Below are 22,696 nucleotides of genomic sequence, written 5' to 3' on the forward strand. Positions count from 1 at the left end.
CACAATGTATATAAGAACTAGAGGGAGTGCTGTAGCTAATAGATTCGGTAACACTTTCCATACAGAAATACACATATGAGTTAAAATACACAAAGTATTTCGTCTAATATGACCTTACCTGACTATTTTCATTTGATATGTGAATTGAAGAAAAAAGTCAGTATGAGGATCCTACTGATATGCAAGACATTTTTAAAGGGTGTCTAGTTTTATGAACAGGCACTGGCATGTTCTGGCTTTATACCATGAGGGATTTTAGTAACAAGCCATATGATGTGTGTACTAGACAGATTTAAACTTGGGTGATCCATGGGAACATTGGCATGCTCATGGGCTATTTGCACACACAGACACAGGAAGATTCCCCAGAACTTTTAGCCTTCAAGTTACTTCAGGGGTAAACACCTGGACTAGTTTGTCTCCATCAGGCAGAGGTCAAGGCATGCTTGTGCTTTTGTCTAGACTAATAGGGCATCCTGTCTAGTGCTAGGAGACAGCTTAATTTTTTTTTGCTTAAAAAGCCATTTTGGACTGGTATTTGAGATTTGACAGCAGTCTACTGTTAACCACCAGATGAACTAGACTGAAGCTCTGTTCTCCATCATCCACCTTGATATACAGGTTTATTGTTATTTAACTGGCTGAAGCACAGGGGAAGGTATGACAGCCAGGCAAAAAGCTGATTGCCTGTGGCAGAGCATTTCTTGTGTTGTGAAGTGACATGTTGATAAAGAAAAAACTGCTTTACAGAATGGGCCACCAACTTGGAAGGCATGTGGTAACTCTGCTTATATTTGCTCAGAGACGTTTAGATCAAATCACTAGCAGGGACCTCCTTCAGCACAGCCAGATTCTCTGAACTGCAGCTGAGGCATGTGTTTAAAAAAATTACCTCAAAGTTCAGTATTCTATGCAGGAAAAGAGAAGTAATTCTGTGAAGATCTAGGCTTTCAGAGATAACTGTTTGCATTGCAGTGATCAGTGAGCACCGCCCAGTGCTTCTCTTAGTGAGACAGCTGAAGCTGTGGCCCAATTTTCTCTTTATTTTCCCAACAGTGAGTGGTAACCTTCTCAATCTGTGGACAGGAGAGATAGTGAAGCTCCTTTCCTCCTACAAAAAAAAATAATTTCTCCTATCATGCTCTATGAATAGGCAGGTTCAATCCATAATTGCTGTTTATATATTTCTGAAATGCATTATAAAATAACAGATAATAAAGTTACTTTGTAAGCATGTAAAATGTGGGGCTTAAAACATTTAGTGCATTGTATCTACCATGGTGTGTGTAATCTATTTCTTTTGTTTCATCACTAAATGGAGAGAAAATTCATTTTTTTTGTGATAAGCTTAGTTTTTCACCTTTCAGAGCCCATGACAACTACACGAACTGTCAACAGGCAAACTCAGGGGAGCCCTTCAGATCATTTGACATTCGGACATAATGTATCTGTACCTGGTAAAAGCAATCGCATCTTGTCTTCTACTTAAATTGTTAAATATCAGTTGTCCTAAGGTTCTACCTTGATATTTTTTAATCATGTGGTTATGGTGGATTTATTAGTTGATAATTAGCAAGACAGTTTGTTTAAAGCTGTGTAGAAAGTAGCTTTGGAAACAGAAAAAATAAAATTTGCTCTAACTATTGAGTTGGCCTTTCCTTTAAGCTTAATTTGTAATGTCTTCTCCCACAGTGTGCTTCAGTTTACTAGGAACTTTTATGCACATAGTACAATACTAATGAAACAATTGTGTGTGTAGATGTGGAAGGGTGGTGCTTCCTTAGCTGGGCTACATCTGTTGTTAAAGTTGCAGTTCACTAATTTGCTTTCTTGCTCTGTTCTTGAAATGCACAGAGCATGAGAACAAGTATAGTGGTGGGAACAGACTGTTTATGCTTAGAGTTGCCTGCCTGATAGCTGTATCAAGCTTTGTAGAGCTTTATAAAGGTAGTCTCTGAAGAGTATGCAATCCATAGCCCTATAGAAAGGGGGTTTTGCTGGCCATGTTAAACCTTATAAATGTCTTTCCCTCACACAAGGAAAGGAGTGTATTTTAGTCAGGGAGATGATTGTCAATATTGGTATTCTTTGTGTGTGGAAGGGTATTCCCTGCAGTATAACAGTTTTGTGGAGCAGTGAGGGGCTCTGTGTTCAGGGGAGAACAGGGTGTTCTTGCCTCTGCATTCATTAGAGCTGCATCTATCTCTGGCTTTCTGGGTGTGGTGTTAAATTGTAGTGGCTTTGGGAATGGCAGTGTTCTTTCCTTCTGTTTCTTCTTATTTTTCTAAAGCTTACTACTTTTCCAAGCTCTACTTACATATTGGCATAGTGCTATGCAGTTTTGGGACCCACTTGTAAGCTATGAGTGACTCTTTAAATTAAGCTGTGAAATAGTTACAACTTTACAGAATTGACATTCACAATTCATTATTATATTAAAGATACAAACTGTATTCTAAAATGGCATAATTACTCTATCAGTGACTATGCAACACTGCTGCTTTAAGATTCTGGTTGTTAACACAGAAGCTGTATGAAAGGATCCCCATAGTAGTCAGCATTTGGCAAGGTCCTCTTTCCCTGCCGCCTCCACTCAAGATTGCTATAAGATTTTTCAGTTGCAATACTGCATTGACATTCACCTGTATGATTACCTTTACAGGATCATAACATAACACTTTGCTTCCCGCCACAACCTTGTTAGGTCCAGATCTTACCACGCAAGAGTTCAAGCAGGAAACCAAAGAGCACGTGTCTAATGCCACTTTTGTGGAGTATGAGATACTCCTGCCTGGTGAGTGTGTTTTTCTCTTCCAGTTATAATATATTTAATGCCTGTGATTACACACAGTCTTTTGTGTGAATTATAGAAGTATCTAGGCTGGCAACTTCATGATAAAGTTAAAATGTTCACAGGGAGCATGTCATGAGCTCAGTAAAGAAAATATGAGTAAGTTTGTTGCCATATTGGGTATTGTGTTCTAATAACTATTTTGCAGTGATTTTGAAATTGTTACTTTTTCATTAAAACAACAAGTAAAACTAACTTATGGCTATCTGTTCCTCCAAATCAGTTCAAGTGACAACTTCTCTGCACTAATGAATCTACTTGGAGAGACCATGCAAGCCAGGGTACTTGCTAACCAGAAAGTGTTAGTCAGCTTTGCAGCATTTCAAGAGTTAAAGCATGGAGAAAAGGCAAGAGAACCCTCTCCCTAAAGTAGATGTGAAGTTCCCCATTGCCAAATAATCATTTATAACTAATTTCTTGGACAACTGGTAAAACTGATCTAACCAAAATCTCTCTCAATTGGAGGAGATCAGTTAGGACTCCTTTGCAAAGTACTGGTGCAATATTTTAAGGATGAAATTGCACAGCATTTATGCTGTATTTTCTTCTAGCAGGAAGCTTGAGGTAGTGTCTATTTCCTCTGGTACATCTGCTTTTAGTACAGAGATGCCCCAGATATCAGTCTTGCTTGTGGTTAATCTTCTACAGCATAGGGTTTTCATGTTCTATTAATTTAAAGTGTATATATTTAATATCAAAAGGTACGGATTCTATTTTTAGCCAGTGCAATTAATCTGTCTGTAAAACTGCTACTGTGAAACCAATTCCATTTGTAAAATTCCTTTGATCATAAACAACCTCAACAAGGTGAGTTATGCTTGGCTCATTGAGTGTAGTGGCTCTAATAAATGAGTTGCTGTATCTGACTTTGCTCTGCTATGAAAGACTAAGGTGTTGCTCCTCTAAGTTTCACTCCAGTTGAACAGATCTGTAATATTTTGGCTGGGACTTGAAGTTCTGGGCACACTGTTTTGCAGGCTGAAAATATCTCTGCCAGATCCAGTAAAGTTCAAATATTCAATGGGAGTATGTGGTACTTCCACTTCAGCCAGACTTTGCTGCTTCTTAGGTATGACTTGCATTAGTAAGTCAGTGAGCTGTACCTTAAAACTTCCTTTTCTCTGAGAAAGAAATTAAACTGAAATACAGCTGCACTTTGATCATCAGGTACTACAGGGTGGGTCTAGGATTGAGGTGAGGTTGGAATAAGCTTTCATAGAGTATTCAGGAGGGCTAACCACAGTTGTATCTATAAGGTGTGAAAGAAAAGGCCAATTATGAAATAAAATGTCAGTGCTGATGGGTACGAAGTCAAGTGTTCTCTTATAAAAGGCTGTTTGGTTCAGAGAAGTTATGTGCTGTTGAAACTTACTTTTTGGATATGCACATTTTACAGTCATGAAGCTTGTTAAAAAAGCATCCATTTTTTTCTACTGTATTAAAAGTTTTCACATTGTAATTTTACTGGCTTGCCACTAGGAAGGCAAAGGCAGCCGTAAATAGATTTGAAGGCTGTTTAGTTTCAAGTTGAGTAGCTATAGCATGACAGGCCAGATCCAACAGTGTTAAGGTTTTAGATTTTGCCAATAACTTCACTCAGTATCATGAAAATCTGCATCTGGCTAAAGCCTGGATGCTTATATTTATAAATCTAGCTCCTTTTGATATTACAAATATAACTCACTAATATCTTTAATCCAATAAATCCTGCTTTTTTTAATACCAAATGTGAAGTCAAAAAGGCAAGCATATATTGCTCCCTCTGAGAGCTAAGTAGTACTTAATATATTTTGGCTTGTTAGACTTATGCTTCTACATAATTTATCTTGTTTTCAGTGAAATGAGTATCTGTGTTTCTATATAGGAAGTTTACCTACAGGATGGACTGACTGTGTTTTTGTAATGACTTGTATCAAAACTAATTTATGACTTCAGAAAATCAGTGTCAAACACTGACTGATTTTGGTTTTCTTACCCTGGAAAGTATAACGGCAGCACACTGTATCCACCTGTAATCCAGCATGTGTCAAACAGTCTTTGAATCTCTTCCCTGAAAATGATGAAAGATTTTTTTCATAAAATTCTTCACACTTTTTAGGTGTTTCTGGTACTTCCACGGAAAAGAATATCACTTTAGACCGTGCAACTAGAATTGAGCTTTCATGCAGATTGGACAATAAACACTCTCATTTAAAAAGTCTTCAAGTCACTTGGAAGTGGGGAAATGAAACACTCAGACACATCAACAAAACTGAAAACAGCTGGGGCATCCAGTAAGTAGCGATCTTTATGTTTTGACTTCAAGTTCTGAGTTTATCACATGCATATACACTACTCAATACTAGTTATATGTATATTAAGAGAATTGTAGCTGATGCACCATGAGGCTGCGCTGCCATTCGGTGAGACCTGGACAGACTGGAGAATTGGGCAGAGAGGAACAAAGGCAGGTGTGAGGTCCTGTGCCCAGGGAGGAACAACCCCACACACCAGCACAGGCTGGGGCTGACCTGCTGGAAGGCAGCTCTGCGGGGAAGGACCTGGGAGTGCTGTGGGACAGCAAGGTGCCCATGAGCCAGCAGTGTGCCCTGGTGGCCAAGGCCAGTGGGATCCTGGGGGGCATTAGGAGGAGCGTGGCCAGCAGGTCGAGGGAGGTGATCCTCCCCTTCTACTCTGCACTGGCAAGGCTGCACATGGAGTGCTGTGTCCAGTTCTGGGCTCCCCAATTCAAGAGAGAGAGGGAACTGCTGGAGAGGGTCCAGCAAATGGCTATGAAGATGAGGGGACTGCAGCATGTTAGGAAGGGCTGAAAGAGCTGGGCCTGCTCAGCCTGGAGACAAGATCTTATCAATGTCTACACATATCTTAAGGGCCAGTGTCAGAGGATGGGCCAGGCTCCTTTCAGTAGAGCTCAGAGACAGGACAAGGGGCAATAGGCACAAACTGCAACACAAGAAGTTCCACCTAATGTGAAGAACAACTTTACCTTGAAGGTGACAGAGCACTGGAACAGGCTGCCCAGAGAGGCTGTGGAGTAGTCGTCTCTAGAGACATGAGACATTCAAAACCTGCCTGGATGTGATCCTCTGTAATGTGCTCTAGGTGACCCTGCTTTAGCAGGGCTTTGGACTAGATGACCTCCAGAGGTCCCTTCCAACCCTGACTATTCTGTGATTCTGTGGTGATTAATATATGCCCATAATTGACATACTGAAGCTGCAGGAAAGAGAAGGGTTGCAGTTACCTCAAGCCTGAAGGAAGAGCTCCTGTTCTTTTTCTAGTGCTGGAAAACAAGGTTTCTTCAAGGCAAGAATATAGAATTAAGGACACAGTTCTTTGAACTCCAGTAATTGTGTTCAGTAAGTGAATGCTAAAATACCTCTATTTCCACATTCTCTTTTCCACCCCAGTTCTGCTTTGCAGAAGTCTGACAGGCATAAGTGGCCAGTTTTTTTCCTTCATAATTAGTGAAACAGAGAAGGAATCAGCTTTCAGTAAAGATGTTTTGGATTGTTTTAAATGTTGTCTTAACTCTTTCAAACCTCTGCAGAGACTGAAGAAATATTGTATACATTGAAGAAAACTTTCTACAATTTACTGTGATTTTTAAAAAAAAATATCTGTAAATGGACTAATTTTAACTGGGTAGTCTCCAGTTGTTTTCTGTATAGCTTTGGTTTCTTAACATCAACAATATTTATATAAAATTTTTATGATACAAAATGCGATGAGGATGTGATGTCACTTTTCTGCTACTCCATATGCAAAAAGACAACGACATAAATATTTTTCAAGATGCCTGTGATGTATAGTTTGCCAGCAGAGAAGATGCTGGACTTCATTAGATGCAGCTCTTTAAAACTATTCTGTCTTGAACCTATGCTAGTCATTGTGACGTGCGGAATTAGACTCTATAACTCGAAAGTTATAAAGTAGGTATGTTTATTGCGCGCAGATGCACGGGGGATCGCTCCTCCACAAGTGTGCATGCCCGAAGTGATGAACCATCTCACATTTATACAATAAAACAAATGAATATTCAATTAATGCCTATACATATTCGTTACCTAAACCCGCTTCGTATGTTAATTAGCTTATCAGTCCTTTGCCTGGAATGTGGTGGGTCTTGGAGGTTTGTAGGTGATTCATGTTCTTGTGACCATCAGATCTTCTCCAGCAAGGAGTGGTGATTCATGTCCTTGTGACCATCCAATCGTCTCCTTGCCTCTCCAGCAAGGAGCGGTCTTCTCCAGCAAGGAGACTTAGCACTCCCTCCCTCTAGATAGCATTGGAATATCTCTCATCCTTTTCTCATTCTTTTTTAAATAGCCCCTTTGTTAGAGGAGGAAGGGCAAGCGTCTCCTCCAAAATGTAGGAGTGTCCTCAAAGCTGTGTGGCTATGTGACCAGACATCGCACCCATGACTAGTCACCATACCCACATTCCTGGGCAGACATATACAATCACAATCAATGTCCATTGTCCCCATTTCACACTATTTCTCCATATCAATTGACTGACTGGCTTTAGAAAGAATAAAATCTCTTTTGAAGTCCTGCATATGATAGGCTGTATAGATACGGCTTCACCATGTGAACTAGATTGGTAACCTGTACATCTTACTGCCTGAACATGTTTGCCCTTCTGTGAGCAACAAGGGTGAAAATGGTATTTATGTTGCCAGGTCTGCTTGTGCTCTTCTGACTTATTAAAAATGTCATGGTGTTTTGATGTTAACCTGAATCCTAGTGTTTCAGTAATGTTCTCTGTTCTGCTACTGATCTCTGCTGGTTTCTTTAGAATGTTAATTAGCAGTCACTGATAGCTGTAGGACAGAAGAGAATACAAACAAAAACAAATTTGGTGAAATATTTCTTGCAGATTGAGGATCTGGGATAACAGTCAGCTGGGAAGCTACAGTTGTACTCTGAAAGGTGAAGAAGAAATCAGTGCTGTGTTTCATTTACAAGGTAATTGTATTTAATCTTAATCTATTTTAAATTTTTCTTCACTTGGCCATTGAAATCCAGTATTAATATGGTTTCTGGATAGTGTGGAAACTAACTTACTTTGGTCAATCTAAGTGAGAATCATTATTAAAGGCATTTCTATAGCTTGGAGGGAAGAAGAATTTTGAAGCAAGAAGGAAAAGTTTTTTTAGAAGAAAATTTGCTAACAACCAAAAGAATGTCTAAGCCTACTTTTTTTTCCGGAGTAACTGATTTCCCCTTCTTTCTCCATCCTTACAGCAGGAGTGAATACTTACCACTTTCTGGGGGGTGGGAGGAAAGGATGGTGTCTTAGGTAAATTTTTCAAAAAGCAGAGCCAATGACTTGAAAGTTTGGCCTGAGATTTGGTGTTACAAAGAGGAGCGATGATTAGCAGAAAGGAGGCAGTTTTTTTGAGCAAATTCAGCTGTATTTCTGAAACACCAAATTACTGCTTTAGAGTATCTTTCATTCTATATGAGAACAGCGCTCACATTAAAACTAGTGTGCTTCACTGGGCAGTGTGAGTGTCCTTCCTTCTGTTTTGTATTCTCTTCATAATGTTGCCCCTGCCAGTAGGAGGCAAAGTTCAGTTGAATGGAAGACATGCAGAAATGAAACATACATAAGCTGCAGAGAACCCTTATCTTCAATGACCGCTATTTGCTTCTCTATTCCCACCATCCAGATCTTGCAAAGAGCAAGGCAAGTATTTGATCTACGAAAGCTCCAGACTGATACATCAAAAAGATTCTCCCTGAGCACAGGTTCCTTAAAACCCTAGCTCTTCAAATAACTACCCCTAAGTTCAGCTGAACTAACTAGCAGCTCTGTGTAGTTCAGTGCTGCAAGCTGCCGTTGTTCACTGGGATATCTGGTCATGTCACTTGGGGGAACTCATGTATGTTCAGATACCAAGTAGTAATGTTCACACCTGCTTTCAAATCTTCAGCCAGGGGAGACTGGCTTGCAGTACTGAAGAGAGACAAAAGTTGCAGTTTATCAGACCTTTTAATATCTAAAAATGATGTTTTTCATGTGAACATGTGGGTAAGGTTTAGTTAAATGGCTACCCAGGTCTGTTTAAGGTCTCCTTTGACTTTTTTAATCTATACTTTTGAAAGTATACCATAACTATTTCAGTAAAGGCAGGAATGACTCAATAGGGAAGTCATCTTTTCCCAGAATAGTGCATAAGACTAGTTGATTTATTACAAGAAGACAGGAGAATTGCTTCACAATGGTTGAGTGCTGCCACTTCTGATGCCATAAAAAGTACTGGCTTGATATTTTTTAAGATTAATGCAAGAGTGAAGGAAATGAGAAAGAAGTCCTTGAATCTTCCAGTCAATGCAGAAAGAACATTTCTGAAACTGAAAGATGAGTGATGGGTTGTAGACTCAGTGGCTAAAGTCATCACTGCTGTAACTAACGGAAATAGCTTTTCCACTAGGCAGTTGGGCATTATTGGATGTTACCCCTCCTCCCTTTCCCCCCTGATACTGGTTTGGCATAACCCCACAGACTGAGGAGTTAAGCTTTTATCCAAGTCTGCAGAAAACAAGAGATGCTTATAGGAATTTCAAATTATTAAACATGGAGACCATTCATGGATATTTTAAATGGTGTGAAGTGCTGTAATAGCTATATTGAAACCTAGAATAGATCAATTTGTTTGCACTTTGTTCAGGGATCCTTAAGCAGCTGTCCAGGTACATGCACTACGAAACAACTCTGGTCTTTAAACCAGTGTGGAAATCTGCTGCTGGTATAAATCTGTCCATCTCATCAGCAGTTTGTTTGCTTTCTGTGCAGCAGCACTGTTTTGTTACCAAATTCTGTGTGGTCTAATTGCAAAGTTACCTGGGACAAAGCATATTATTTCCATGCATGCATTCAAGGTTAACAACTCTGTTACAGAGCCAGATTCCAGAATTAATGATGGATATTCATGTTCTTAATCATAGCTTATGTGATCACATGTGTTGCTCAGCATGGCTAAACCTTTTTGACTGTCATAAACCTGTTGTGCTGGGTGTAAGGGTTTATTTGTTTTCATGTTCCAGTCTTTTTTTCTGTACTTTTTTTCTCTATGAATTGTGAAGGAGGTGGCAGTAGTTAGTAAATTAGTCCCTTTTACTGACAGCAGTGAAGATACTTGGTCACTACTCTTCAGAAGTATAGCGTTTAATGATTAAAACAAGTATTAGTGAAGTCTCGCTCCATGTGTAGTGAGGCTGGATTGAGGTACGGTGCAGTGAATTCTGAGGCTATAAGCAGTGCTCTTGTTAACAAATTGGCTTCATATATATTTTTGGAATGGAAATTTAAATTTAAATACTCAAGTGAACTCTTTGGGAAAATTAATTTGTGCTCAGCCAGTCAAGAAGGGGAGAGAATGAGAACAATCTTAGTTTATTCCAAATTGTTCCATCATAACTGCTGAAAGCAAATTCTTGGTTTGTTTAGTCTAGCGTGAACAATATAATTTAAAAGATGTACTGGATCTGTACTAACACAAAACAATGAAACTTGAAGTAAAACTTAAATGGATCTGAGGAAAACATCCTGATAAAGAGAGAAAAAGGGGAGATACATAATATAGTATGATATATTTGCTCAGCTCTATCTATAGGGTGCCTCAATGTATAAAAAAAGCCTTTTTTTTAGGCTTTTGCCCTTGGAAGGCTGTGGGGCATCTGCAGTTATAATGGTTGGGACAAGTAGCTCTAAAGCTATAAAGTGATGTCTTCTTGTGGCCGTGTTCTGTCCTTAGCAAGATTGGACCAAAAGTCCTTTTTATTGGCATGCACCCAGAAGTCATTATTTCAGCTCAGAAAACATTTGTAACTAGAAAACTGTCTGCAGTTTTGTCTTAATTACAAAGAAGTTCTCTGCATGCAGAACTTGCCAGATACTATTAATGTGGCAGCATTGTGGCTGGAATAGACTTTTATCAGTTTTTGCGGGTTGAGTGCAATTGTAGAAAAATTAGTGTTGGTTCCTAGTGTACCAGAACTGATGCATGTAGCTCACAGCTGTCAAGGAGGGGAAGGAGGAAATGGGCAAGGATAGAAGTCAGTCTGATTATCACTTGGTTTTCAGTATTGGAAACTGTTAAGATCATGGAACAATTGAGAACAGGATTCCTGTAGTCTTCTGTACAAATTCTGTGTATGGAATATCAGGCTGAAATGACTCTTCATTTACATAGTGTCATGAGTGATAGAATCATCTGTGTTTCTTAAGGGAAAAGAAAATGCATGGACTACTATAAATAGATATTTAAATATATTCTATCTTTTTGTAATACTGTAATTACAACCTGTACCTGTAACTTGATGGAGTTCTTCCTACTTGTTCTTAGTACCGAAAATTGAAGGAAAAGAAAAACCCATAGTCAGTTATGAAGGAGATACAGCTGTGATGATTTGTAAAAGTTTTGGCTATACTCCCACTGCTTGGACCTGGTATATGACCAATGGAAGTGAACAGGTAACAGTTTCATCTGTTGACAAAGTAAAACAATATGGTATGGTAAAAACTGGGTACAGACACTTGGTAAAGTGCAATGACTTTTCACTGTAGGCTCTATAAATTGCACTTCCACTTAAGTTAATGTAAATTTCTGTACATAGGAAAAAAAATCTGTGATATTCGGATGTAATCATTGTTACAGGGATGTAGCTTTTGTTCTGGTTTGTATGATGATTCTTTTCCAAAAAGTCCCTGTCATACTCTTACAACCCAGACAGCAGTAAAACAAAGGTGAGTCCTGAGATATATTAATATATAGTAAAATCAAGTAATGGTTATATTGCTCAAATATTACTATTGAATACTCCAAAAAATCTAATAGCAGGACATTCTTTTAAAGACATGTAAGGCATTGGAGGCTTGAAGGAGAACAGGAGCATGTTCCTTCTCTTACTTCTGTATTTCCCAGCTTGTATGATCTCTTTGGGGCACTGGACCTGAAGGAGGTAATTCTGTGGTGGAGACTGCTGTGGCACTTGATTCTGAAGGAGCTGAAATATCTTCTTCACCTCTTGGCTTAAAGGCTTTCAGGAAAAAAATCTCCCTCAGCTGTTTGCCTCCTTAACATACCCATCCTTCAGGATCCCCCTTAGCCTTGGGACCATAGCCACCTTGTTCTAGCCCCTTTTCTAGGGGAAGCACTGTCAACTGAGGAGGTAAAGATCTGTCTTACCAGTACTACTGGAGAGTAGCGCTGACTTGTAAGACTATCAGCAAACTCCCAGTGAAGCAGCATTCCCAGTACAACTTCGTTGAAAGCGCATGCTTTGTGCTGTGGTGAAACCTGGAGATTAGATCCTGACACTGGAGGCTGCCTTTGTCAGTGGTGAGTCAATAGAGTCAAAAGTAACTTTCATCTGATCTTAGACTAAAACAGGTCAGACAATCTTCTCATTAAAAGTGCGTATTTTTGTCCATTAAATGTAAAAGGAACCAGGGTGGCTACCAAAGAGAAATTCTTCCCTTGGAGGTGGACTAAACATGCATCACAAATGCCACTTGTTCTTAACTCATTTTACATCTTTGTGAAGAACTATGTGTTGATAATATAAATAATTTGATTAAACAATTTCTTACTGCATTAGTGAGACTTGTATATTTTATTTTCAGGTTGCCATTAATGACTCTTTGCTGGCAGACAAGTATGTAATTAATAGAGTATCTGCCAATGTAACCCATCTGAAGATACTGAAGCTCACCAAGGAAGACGATGGTATATATTGGTGTGAAGCTGGTTTTGAATTAGGGAAAAGTAAAGGAAAGCTGAAGCTTAAAGTTCTATCCCTCATGGTGCCTCTCAAACCCTTTCTAGCAATTGTGGCTGAAGTTATTGTTTTAGTAACTGTTGTTTTCCTGTATGAGATGTATTCAAAAAAGAAGGAGAAATGTGCAGGTAAGTAGTCTTGTTTCCTGCTTTCCACTGAAACTGTAGCCAAAGGTAGAAAAGTGTGACCCATAGCACTTCATATATGAACTTAAGTGTGCTTTTCACATCTATATTTTTTCTGACAAAATAATTTTGTCAAGAACAGTGCCATTATTTTAGATTTTTAAATCTCTTCCATAGTCTTGTATTCAGGTATTGCTTTCAATAAGCAGTACTTCCCCATAAAAGGTTTGATTTAGTCCTTTTTCCTCACAAGACAAAGGAGTTTCGAGGCTATAGTTTTTGGGGGAGTGCTTGGGAATGGAAACAAGAGCTAGTAGTCTTGATGGGAGAAACTTCTGTCAAGAAACTGAGTAAGGAGGAAAAATGCATTAAAACAGAGTGCATTAGTGTTGGTTGCTGAATCTAAGGTGCGTGCAGGTAAGCTGAACTAGACGTGCACAATGAAACAGAAGTGATCTATATAAAATCAATGTATAGATATGTATATATTATGCATATATATGCCATGTATTTTCCTATATTTTACACATATATGTATAAATTGTATACATTATCTAATATATGTATCAAAATCGGATTAATAAGCTGATCACAGTAAGCTTTTGACAAATTTGTAGGTAATTCTACTGAATAGAGAAATGGATAACTTGAATTACACATTTAAGAAAACTAATAAAATGAAAAAATAAGTTTGTTTCGCTTAGACATGGAGTAAATAATATAATTAAACAGAACTCTTTCAGTGTTTGTTAAATTAAGACCTTATATAATCCTTTTTCTGTTATTCAGCAGATGAAAAAGAATTTGACCAAATTGAGCAACTGTAAGTGAAGAATTTGTATACTATAGATAAATACCTGCTCTTTTGCTTATTAGTGTTGTATAAAATTATATGTTACTGACCTAGTTGGTAAGGGTTAGTGATAAATGTGAAAGTACAGTTTATTCCTTTCCTTAAGACTTCCTAATTGTGGAGTGTGCAGAATGATATTTTCTGTCTGGCACTTCATTTTGGTGTTTGGAAGATGTTTCACTTTTTTTGTTGAGAGCACCATGTGTCCTCATTCTAAAAGGCTATAACTATGAGGAAAATCACTTTCAGGTGGAAATTCTATAAAAGAGGTTTTGAAGCTTTTTCTCCTACATTGTATTTGTCATTATTAACATAAATTTCTCACTTGCATGTGGTCAAAGCCCTAATTATCCTAGGTAAGCCTGTAGTTGCTGGGGTTTTGGGAGCTAGCATTATTGGCTGTTTTGATGGTAACTCCAGCTTCTCAGGGGGGTGGAGTGGGTGGGCTCTCATAGTGCCAATAGCTTGGGCGCAGGAGTGGTTGCACCACTGGAGCCAAAGGAGTAGGTGTAGGCACTTCTGCTGTCCTGCTGCTTGAGGGTTGGTGCTCCCATACTGGCTCCTCCCCCCATCCTTAGTATGATGCATTTCTAAAAGCTTGCTTATTAAAACAAGCTATACTTCTCTCCTGCCCATCCTTTTGAAGCCCAGTCACTTCATTTGTCCTGTTTTGCTTTTGTAAGATGGAGCCTCGCAGTTCCTCTTTTTGTGTCCCGTCCACTCCATTTTTCTTCTCCTCAGTCCCTTCTCTCCTCCTATGTTTGTCTCCCTTTTTGTCCTTCTGAGTAGCACTGTCTCTCCTTTGTTGAATTTCTTGCTGCAGTTACCTTCTCCGTTTCACTGTTGTATTCACTTTCCTCTTCCTTTTTCTAGTGCTAGCTAGAAACACATTTTAGTGCTTTCCCCCTTATCTAAACAGCTTTAAAGCTGTAATTCAATTATGCTATTAAGTGAGGATATGTCTTGGGCACATAGTGTGGTATTATACTGCTGAGTGAGGACATGCCTTGGGTTAAATTGAATAATTGCGCTTGTTGTGCAGCCCTGCTTTTTATAAACATGCTGAAAGTGTATTACAACAGGATTGTAACACAGTATAGGGGACTAAAATAATCTTTTCCTACTTGATGACATGTAGGATGTGGTTTTGATCAGCTGCTTAATCTTTTAGACTTCTATCTTAGATAAATGCATTTGAGGAAAATCTATTAAAATATGTATTACTTACCTTTCAGTTATAAGAACCAGGCATTTCAACTACTGGCTGTTTAGAAGATAGATCTGTGTACCAGACAGAATCTCTGAAGGATTTTATGTCAAGTGATAACTAATACACAGCTGAACTTGTCTGAGGCTGTAATTAAAATGCCACATCTAACAGTGCATTAGGTGGGAAACTAGTGGTTCAGAAACAATTTTTTTTTTGAGCAAGGGAATTGTTAAGTCTTGATTTTAACCAACACCATATAGCTAGTTGTAGGTACTCCAGAAGAAGCAATTGTATGGTTGTTCCAGCCCATGTTCTGAGGATGTTGACCTGCACATTGCTTGTATATTATTAGAGCGTTCACTCTGTTTAGAAATTCTATATGTTGAATGAAATAATAGTACAACAATCACTTCTGGGAATACAGTCACTGTTAAAACTTTGTGGGATTTTTGAGGGGGATTGTGTTGAGTCTTCACTACTTGGCTGCAAGACTTTAAGAGTCAGTATTTTGGTTGCTTAAATTTTTTAAATCTTTTTTTTTGTAACTTCTCATGCTAAAAGAAAATCAAGTAAGTTCTAGATGCACTCTGATTGCACTGTGGGAGTGGAATGACTGTACTCATCTTATACTTGAACACTGAGTTTTGGAATTTGACTTCTCTTTCTTACAGTAAATCTGAAGAAAGCAATGGTCTGGAAAACAGTAGCACTAGGCACAGAAAAATTTAATCTGGTTCCTAAAAAGGTAAGTTAGAGATGAAACAGAGACCAGAGTTTACTCTTCTTTTGAACAGCCTAATACAAGGACAAAGGAATCCACTGTGTCACCCTAGTCTGGTTTTTTTTGGATGTGGGAACAACATAGTAATAGAACCATTGTTTAGGTAAAACAATATATAGTCATTCATGATGTAATATTAGCAAGAAAGTGCTTAATTGCTTGGCTCCTGATCATGAAACACTCTGTGAATGCCAGGGTAGGTGCTGAGATGCATAAGAATTGCTGATGTATCCAAAATCATGTTCTTTCAGGCTGTAGTTTGGGTGCTGACTGAGTTTATGGAGTAAGAATGCAAGTGGGAAATGTCACAGTACCAGATATATGAAGCAAGGATTATAGCAGTCTAGGAAAGAAGACAGCTTAATAGATAATGACTGAAAGGATTAGTGGTAGAAGAAAGGAAGCAGAGGGTATGTAGCCCTGTGGAAGCTATATAATTAACTTCCCTGATTCTCTGCCCTCTTTACAGTCTAATTACAGGCTGCTTCTACTTCCACCAGCTGGAAATGCTTGTCAGAGGATGGTCTGTAAGCTGAGGACCAATCCTACATACTCTAAATTTCCTCTTTTTATTCCCCCTCTGCATCTGGCACCACAATCTCTTGTTTCAAGATGAGAGATATGAGTGACTTGGTATTCATGTCACTGCTGGTACTGTTTTTCCCTATAACAAGCCATCTACCTGGAGGAAGATTGCTTCCATACCTTTTCTTTTAAAGAACAAAGAGAAGTGTCAGGTAAATCTCATAAAGATTACAAATCAGTAAAAAATCAAGAACAAATGCTTTCTAAGAGTATATTGTTTCCTCAGTTTGCTGCATGTAATTGTATTTGTTGATTGCTGTGACTGAAGTTCCCAAGCATTTATCCCATATTGGATCTAAAGTCCCATTCTTGTACAGTCTTTTTGGCATGTGACATGTGATGAATCACTAAGGATTCAGACTTGCAAATTGGTCCATTCAAAAAATTGTAAAATGTAAACCGTAAGGAAATCTTCAAACAAATATGGGAAAATATTAAGCAGCAAAATAATAGAATGTTATAAGGAAATGTGTGTGTTCTTTTTAATCCAGGAGATTTAAGCCGACAGAAGTGGAAATCATCACAAAGCTACAGAAGATGTATGCAGCTATGCATTTTAAACGTCTGCTATGCTTCTAAGTAGACTCTACACTTAAGCTAAATAAGATGCTTTGAAAGTAGCTGTGAAACTGCTCATTTTATACAGATGATAATGTATTCTGATATAATGCATTTAGGTCTCTGCTGTCTGTACCATTGCCATTTTATTACTAAAAGGCAATTTTTACATGATCAGACTTCCTGTTTTATGACTGATCCATTTGACTTTGTCCTGAATTGGAACTAACCTTGTATTCACTGAATGAACAGGAAATATAGAATGAGCCTATTATCCAAGTGTTATAGAGCTGGACTTTTAAGATCAAAAAGTATCACCACCAAAGAAAACACCTTTTAATAGCAGATGAAGCAAATGTGACACAGCTTTTTTTACCAAAGAAATGGTCAAAGGGAAATCTTTATCATGATTTAAAGGAAATGATAACAGTTTCGCAGTTTGCTCTGAACAGTAAAGTGTCTTCATTCTAACTTTTCTTTGCTTCATTTAAATGAGAAAGAAATATTGGTATGTTCTGAATACTTAAGATACAAATCTTCTTAAGACGTCCTGCTATTTGTGTGCTACTATATTCTAATTCTAAATAAGTTGAGCACTTAAATACTGTACAGATCAGAAAATTCAGCAGTATTTCAGAGTAGGTGAAAGAAGCAAAGGGGATACAGTACCATACCAGAATATAACTGAAAACTATTTATGCTTGCACAAATTACTGCAGGATCTGAGAGATGCCAATCCAGTTTTGCAATTATAATTTATTTGGAACACAGATTTCACAATATACCTGTATCTTATGTTCTTATCATACATCCTGTGTAGTTGGTACCCTTACTACTTGTGGCATATTGAATTATTCTTTAAACTCCACTCAGAGCACAGAGAAGCTAAAATTTTCAGGGTAACAGGATAAGCAACATGAATACAATTAATTCTCTAATACATAAAATTGTGACACTGCTGTTATGATTTATGGCTTTGCTTTAGATGAGCTAATTGCCATAATTACACAATTTAGTTGCATTATGCATTCAGCAATTGAAAAATGTGCAGCTAATAGAAAAGCAGGTGATGGCATTTGTTGCTGTTGCTTGCTAACCCAAAAGAAAAATAACAGAAACTTCCATTTTAAGAAAGGCAAATATAAAGTCTTCAAAAGATTTTCTTCTCTCAAAATATGTAAGGAAAAACCAGGCAACATTTGCAAACTCCCTGAGGAAGTAGAAGGAAAAAAACAACAAACATTTAAACAATTTCCTCAAAGTGGTTGTTTCTCTTTGAACATAAAGGAATACAGAAAAATAAGATGAAATAGATTTAATTCCCTTTATTTTTTCTATTTTACTGTTCTTATGGGTTTGAAATTACCAAAGCCTAGCATTGGCTGTTCTCTTGGAGATGGCGGACAAAATCCAGTATGACTCACATTTTTTTTGGTTTTGTAGTTTATTTTGCAGCTTTAACAGCAAGTTAAGCCCAAATAAAAAACAATGGGAAGTACATAAGCATTGAGTGATTGACTGTAAGGGCTGAACAGTGATAAAGATTTCCCTTGCTAAGATACTGTTTTTATTGTATTTTGCCTTGGAGTTTCTATGCACTATAAAAACCAGAATGCATTTACAGGTCTTTATATGAATTTATCATTGATATAACAGCATTTTTGTTGTAAAAATGTTGGCAGTTTAAAAAGATTTACTTCTGTATATTAATTGTTTGAAACATTTTATTTTTTGTATCAATTTTTTTTGTAGGAAATCTAGTAGCAAAAAGTAAGCTTACAGATCAAATCACTAGATTGAGTAGAGCAGAATTAATACCTTTTGCAACAAAGAAGAGGTTAGGTAGTATCTGGCAAAAAGCCCACCTTTTAATCAGATGTGGTAACAGTTTATTGCTACCCTCACTGAGCATTCCCATCTTGAAATTGTGGTATGAAGTCTTTGCCAACATATGCAAATTACATGAATAGATGCTTTTTGGTGTTAGCGAACAAGGGCTGCACTGAATGCAGGCAGGAACTGGAGAACCTACATTAAGTATGGATTTTAGATCTATGATGTGTTCCTCCTATCAGGACTGTATTAGAGTTTAAGATTGGCTGCTGTAACAGTAGTTTTGTCTTGACCTGCATCTAGTATGTTCTGCTCGCCATGTCTGCAAGGCATTTGATGTTTAGTTTTAGGTTGGCAAGTAGTTTTTTCATCTTGGTGAGTGGTTTTATTCCTTGTATGTCTGCCTGGGTTCAAACTTCCTTGGGTTTCTCTATGGAAGGCAATAGTAAATAATATTAAATAGTAAATACTACATAACTGACATAATGGTCATAACTCCAAAGGCATAAACCCTATAGTTTTTAGTTCACATGCCACATAGGAAGCTCTGGAAATCTCTTGTGTGTATGTCAACAAATACATGTTGTGTATGTTGACAACATTCCTACTGCAGTTGCTTTGTGTATCTGGTTTATTATGCAAACATAGCCTTCAATAGGACAAAAATTTGGCAACCTTAAACCAAAGCTCTAGGCAATGATTTTTAACTCCTTCAAGCCAAGAGGTACCAAATGAGAGCCAAAACAATTCTGAAGATATTTCTTTCAAACAGCAGGTAGAGCAAGTATAAGGAGCCACAGAAGAATTAGCTTTAATAATGAACGTTAATCTGTAATAATTGACTTAGACTCTGCCTACCCATATAACAGCTGCATTTGTTTGGCAAATTGTGTCTTCTAAGACAAAATCCTTGTTTTCTTGCAAAAGTGGTATGTTACTGGTTTCTATACTAACAAAAGTCCTAGAGGAAAAAATTAGTCTGCAAAAGAATCTTGAAGGGCTGTTCCTAATGCTTCAAACTGGTCACTGCAAATTCCTCCTTTCCGTAGGTCCGAAGTAGACACTAGCAGCTGTGAGACCAGATTCCTAGTGAAGAGTGACAAATATTATTTCCAAACTGCGAGCTCAGCTAGAACTGTGTGAAAATTTCCTTAGGATGGAGACCTAAGAAATACCCAGTAGTGAGTCAAGATGATTAAGTAATTAGGCATAGGTCATTTGACATGGCCAATCCTGAAGAAGAAAGAAAACGTGTAAGTATTGATGCTGATATTGAAATCAGCATCCATGTGCCTCTGTTTTCCAGCCAAAGAAATTAGGTTTATATGCTACCTTTAAATTCACTCTGAAAACTCTTCTATGTTGACTGCTAAGCAATTAAATTTAGAAAGAAACCGATGGGTGTCTTCAGTGTAGGCAGAGTTTTTCAGAGGACCACTCAACTATGTGTTGAGCTACCCAGCATGTGCAGACTGACCGCAATTAGTCACATGATGTTGCAGTTCTAGTTGGGAGCTCCCCAAAAGCAGGAAGGGGAAAGGAGTGAGGAAGAAACCACTTGAGACTGGTTGCAGGGGCATGGAAAGGACCTGCAGATACTCCATAGGGGTCCTGAGGGACAGCAGGAATGGAGTGAGATGACTGGCAGTTCAATGTGTGCAGAAAGACAGAGTGTAAATTTGTAGGAAAACTTTTTTTGGTTGTGCCATTCAGAGTGTTTGTGTAAAGTTCTGTACAGTGACTGTAAACAATCTGCTACTGCTAAGCACTTGTGCAGGTGAAAACACAAAGCCAAGTGGTATGTTTCATAAGAAAATCAGAAGTTACATCCTTGGAAATTTTTTACCACTTGCTTTAAATAGTTTTGCATTCTTGTTACTTTCTTATACCAGAGCATATATAATGCATTAAACAATTCTTTATGAGAAAAATAACTCAAGTTCCAAACTTTACAACTTGTTACTGAAACTGGGTTGTCTAAATCTACTGTTGATGCCTGAGTTAATATTTATAGTTGAATTTTATGAGACTTCAAACTTGTAATGTTTATTCTGTTAGTCAAAATGATTGGGTTTTATTCCATAAAGAAACTTATCTGATTCATTTTGCCGTTCAGCCTTTTGTTTAACCAAACAAAGATTTTTGTCCATTTTTATTACATGGGTAATATTTCTATCAACTGACTTACTGAATTATTTTCAAATTGACATTAAAAGTTATGTAACAGTGCCTTGAAGGAAGGTATTTGTTTACCATAGTTAAGTTAATTTTTCTCTTTTGCAATATGTTTGTTAAAAATTTCAGAGGAAACATGACAGCAAAAACTATTTTTCTAGTGAAAGACTACTAAACCTAATGCTTTTATCACGCTTGCCTTATTTTATATTCTGATTTTATACTCTGTGTTCACTCAACTGTTCTATTGTTTTGCTTGAGCGGTAAGATCTGTACAGAAAATGGAACAGCCTCTGTATGTTTGATGTATATGGAATAATGAGTAGTTATGAGTAGTGTTAATTGATAATATTGTATTTACTGAGAAGTCCAATAAATTTTACCATGAAGAATCCATGAAGCAGAGAGTGAACATATGCCTGGTGTCTTTAAGAAACAAAATCAGACTGTCATTTCTTTTTATTTGTCCATATCCACACATTTTAATTTAGACCTAAACTGCTTATTTGCTTGACTACTGAACTGCCTTTGCTCAGATGTATAACCTTCTAGGTAGAAATTGCCAAAGATGTCCAAGTAATTCCTTTCTAAATGCACATACTGCATCTGGCCTAGGTTCATCGCTTCTAACTTGGACATCTAAATTAGGAACGTATTCTGTTTCCTGTTAATGGGGCTTGGAAGGGAAGGATTATCTTCCAGTAGAAAAGAACCGTCTAAATGGAAGCTGGAGTTAAGCAGGGTAAATCTCAGCCTCTGAGACAGTGTTATGTTTTGATACTTTGTGCTTTATAAAAAATTATTTTTAAATGGTGTTAGTCTTCCTATGGAGACACATCTCTGATTGCAAATTGAAATGTATACTAGCTTCTCTCAATTACTGTTTTGAAGGAGACTTAGGGATATTTCCTTAGACTGCCTTCTACTGTGATCACAGACAGGTTTAGTATGACACTTTCTTAGTATATGTTAATGGTGTGTCAAGTCACACAGCTCATCCTTGCTGACTGCCCTATTTGATTGAAGAGTTCAAATGTGATTAATTAAACTGCACAGCAGCAAGTGTATGTTAAGTCTCCCTTTTGGAAGTTGTTTTGAATATTTGTGGTATCTGTTTCCTAGCACAGGATAGCAAGATAGGCAGGCAGACCTTTGGAAGAGGATAGAGTGCTATTAGCTATGTTTCTGCCACTTGAGATTTCTTGTACAGACAGCACCAGTCTAGGTAAAAGTATCGAAGCCTAAGCTAACTGCTAGCAATAAGTAGTCACTTCTGAAGTAGATGTAGGATGTGCAGCCAAGATACTTGAAGGACAACTTACTGCAATTGTGAAGTCTAGGTTTGTAATAAATACTACTTCATTGTCTTTCTAAAAAATCTGCCATAAGAATTTAAAAGGCAGTATGTAGGAAAGAGGGAGAGTAATAGCAGACAGAGGTAAAGTTTTGAGGCCTTCTAAATGAGAGGAATAAAGATTTTTATCCTTTGCTGTTAATGGTTGCAGTCTTTCTAAATGCATGTATACTTCTCAAAACCATAAAGGAAAATACATATAATAATACAGTCTTCAAAAAAAGCTGGCAGCTCAACCATACAATGGATTGGAAAGACTCTCAGTAGTGCTAATAAAATAGCAGTACCCTTTCCCTACTGTTTAACAACCATTGTTTAATCTGTTTCTGTTGATAAAGAGCTGATAATTATGTCCAAGACTCTAAAATACATTAGCCTTTAAACTGATAGATTGGGCCCCCACATGGTTATTCTCAGCTCCCACTAAGACTGTCAGAAGGAATGAGGTCATGCAGGTACTCTTTGAAATCTGGGAATTACTTTGCTTTTATGGTGATGTGGCTCTCTTGGTGAGCTAATCTGTTTGCCACATAGCTCAGGCATTGCATAAATTGCACAGTCAGGACTTGGGTTTGTTCTA

General features: G+C 37.7%; 1 protein-coding gene across 6 annotated transcripts in view; it reads left to right on the forward strand.

Moving 5' to 3' along the window:
* The window catches only part of EMB (embigin), a 28,347-nt gene extending 7,185 nt beyond the window's left edge, over positions 1 to 21,162 (forward strand). For 3 of the 6 annotated variants that reach the window (XM_056324826.1, XM_056324828.1, XM_056324827.1), the window contains 8 exons: positions 2,705 to 2,794; positions 4,950 to 5,124; positions 7,733 to 7,821; positions 11,208 to 11,335; positions 12,488 to 12,770; positions 13,557 to 13,590; positions 15,502 to 15,575; positions 16,688 to 21,162. In XM_056324826.1, coding sequence (XP_056180801.1) covers positions 2,705 to 2,794; positions 4,950 to 5,124; positions 7,733 to 7,821; positions 11,208 to 11,335; positions 12,488 to 12,770; positions 13,557 to 13,590; positions 15,502 to 15,559 — 857 coding nt within the window. In that variant the 3' untranslated portion in view covers positions 15,560 to 15,575; positions 16,688 to 21,162. Of the gene's footprint in view, positions 1 to 1,367; positions 1,458 to 2,704; positions 2,795 to 4,949; positions 5,125 to 7,732; positions 7,822 to 11,207; positions 11,336 to 12,487; positions 12,771 to 13,556; positions 13,591 to 15,501; positions 15,576 to 16,687 lie in introns of all 6 variants that reach the window. The other 3 variants (XM_056324823.1, XM_056324825.1, XM_056324824.1) reach the window with 2 other exon arrangements.
* Positions 21,163 to 22,696: the final 1,534 nt, after the last annotated feature.

This window comes from Falco biarmicus, chromosome Z (genome assembly GCF_023638135.1).
Source record: "Falco biarmicus isolate bFalBia1 chromosome Z, bFalBia1.pri, whole genome shotgun sequence".
NCBI classification, from domain to species: domain Eukaryota; kingdom Metazoa; phylum Chordata; class Aves; order Falconiformes; family Falconidae; genus Falco; species Falco biarmicus.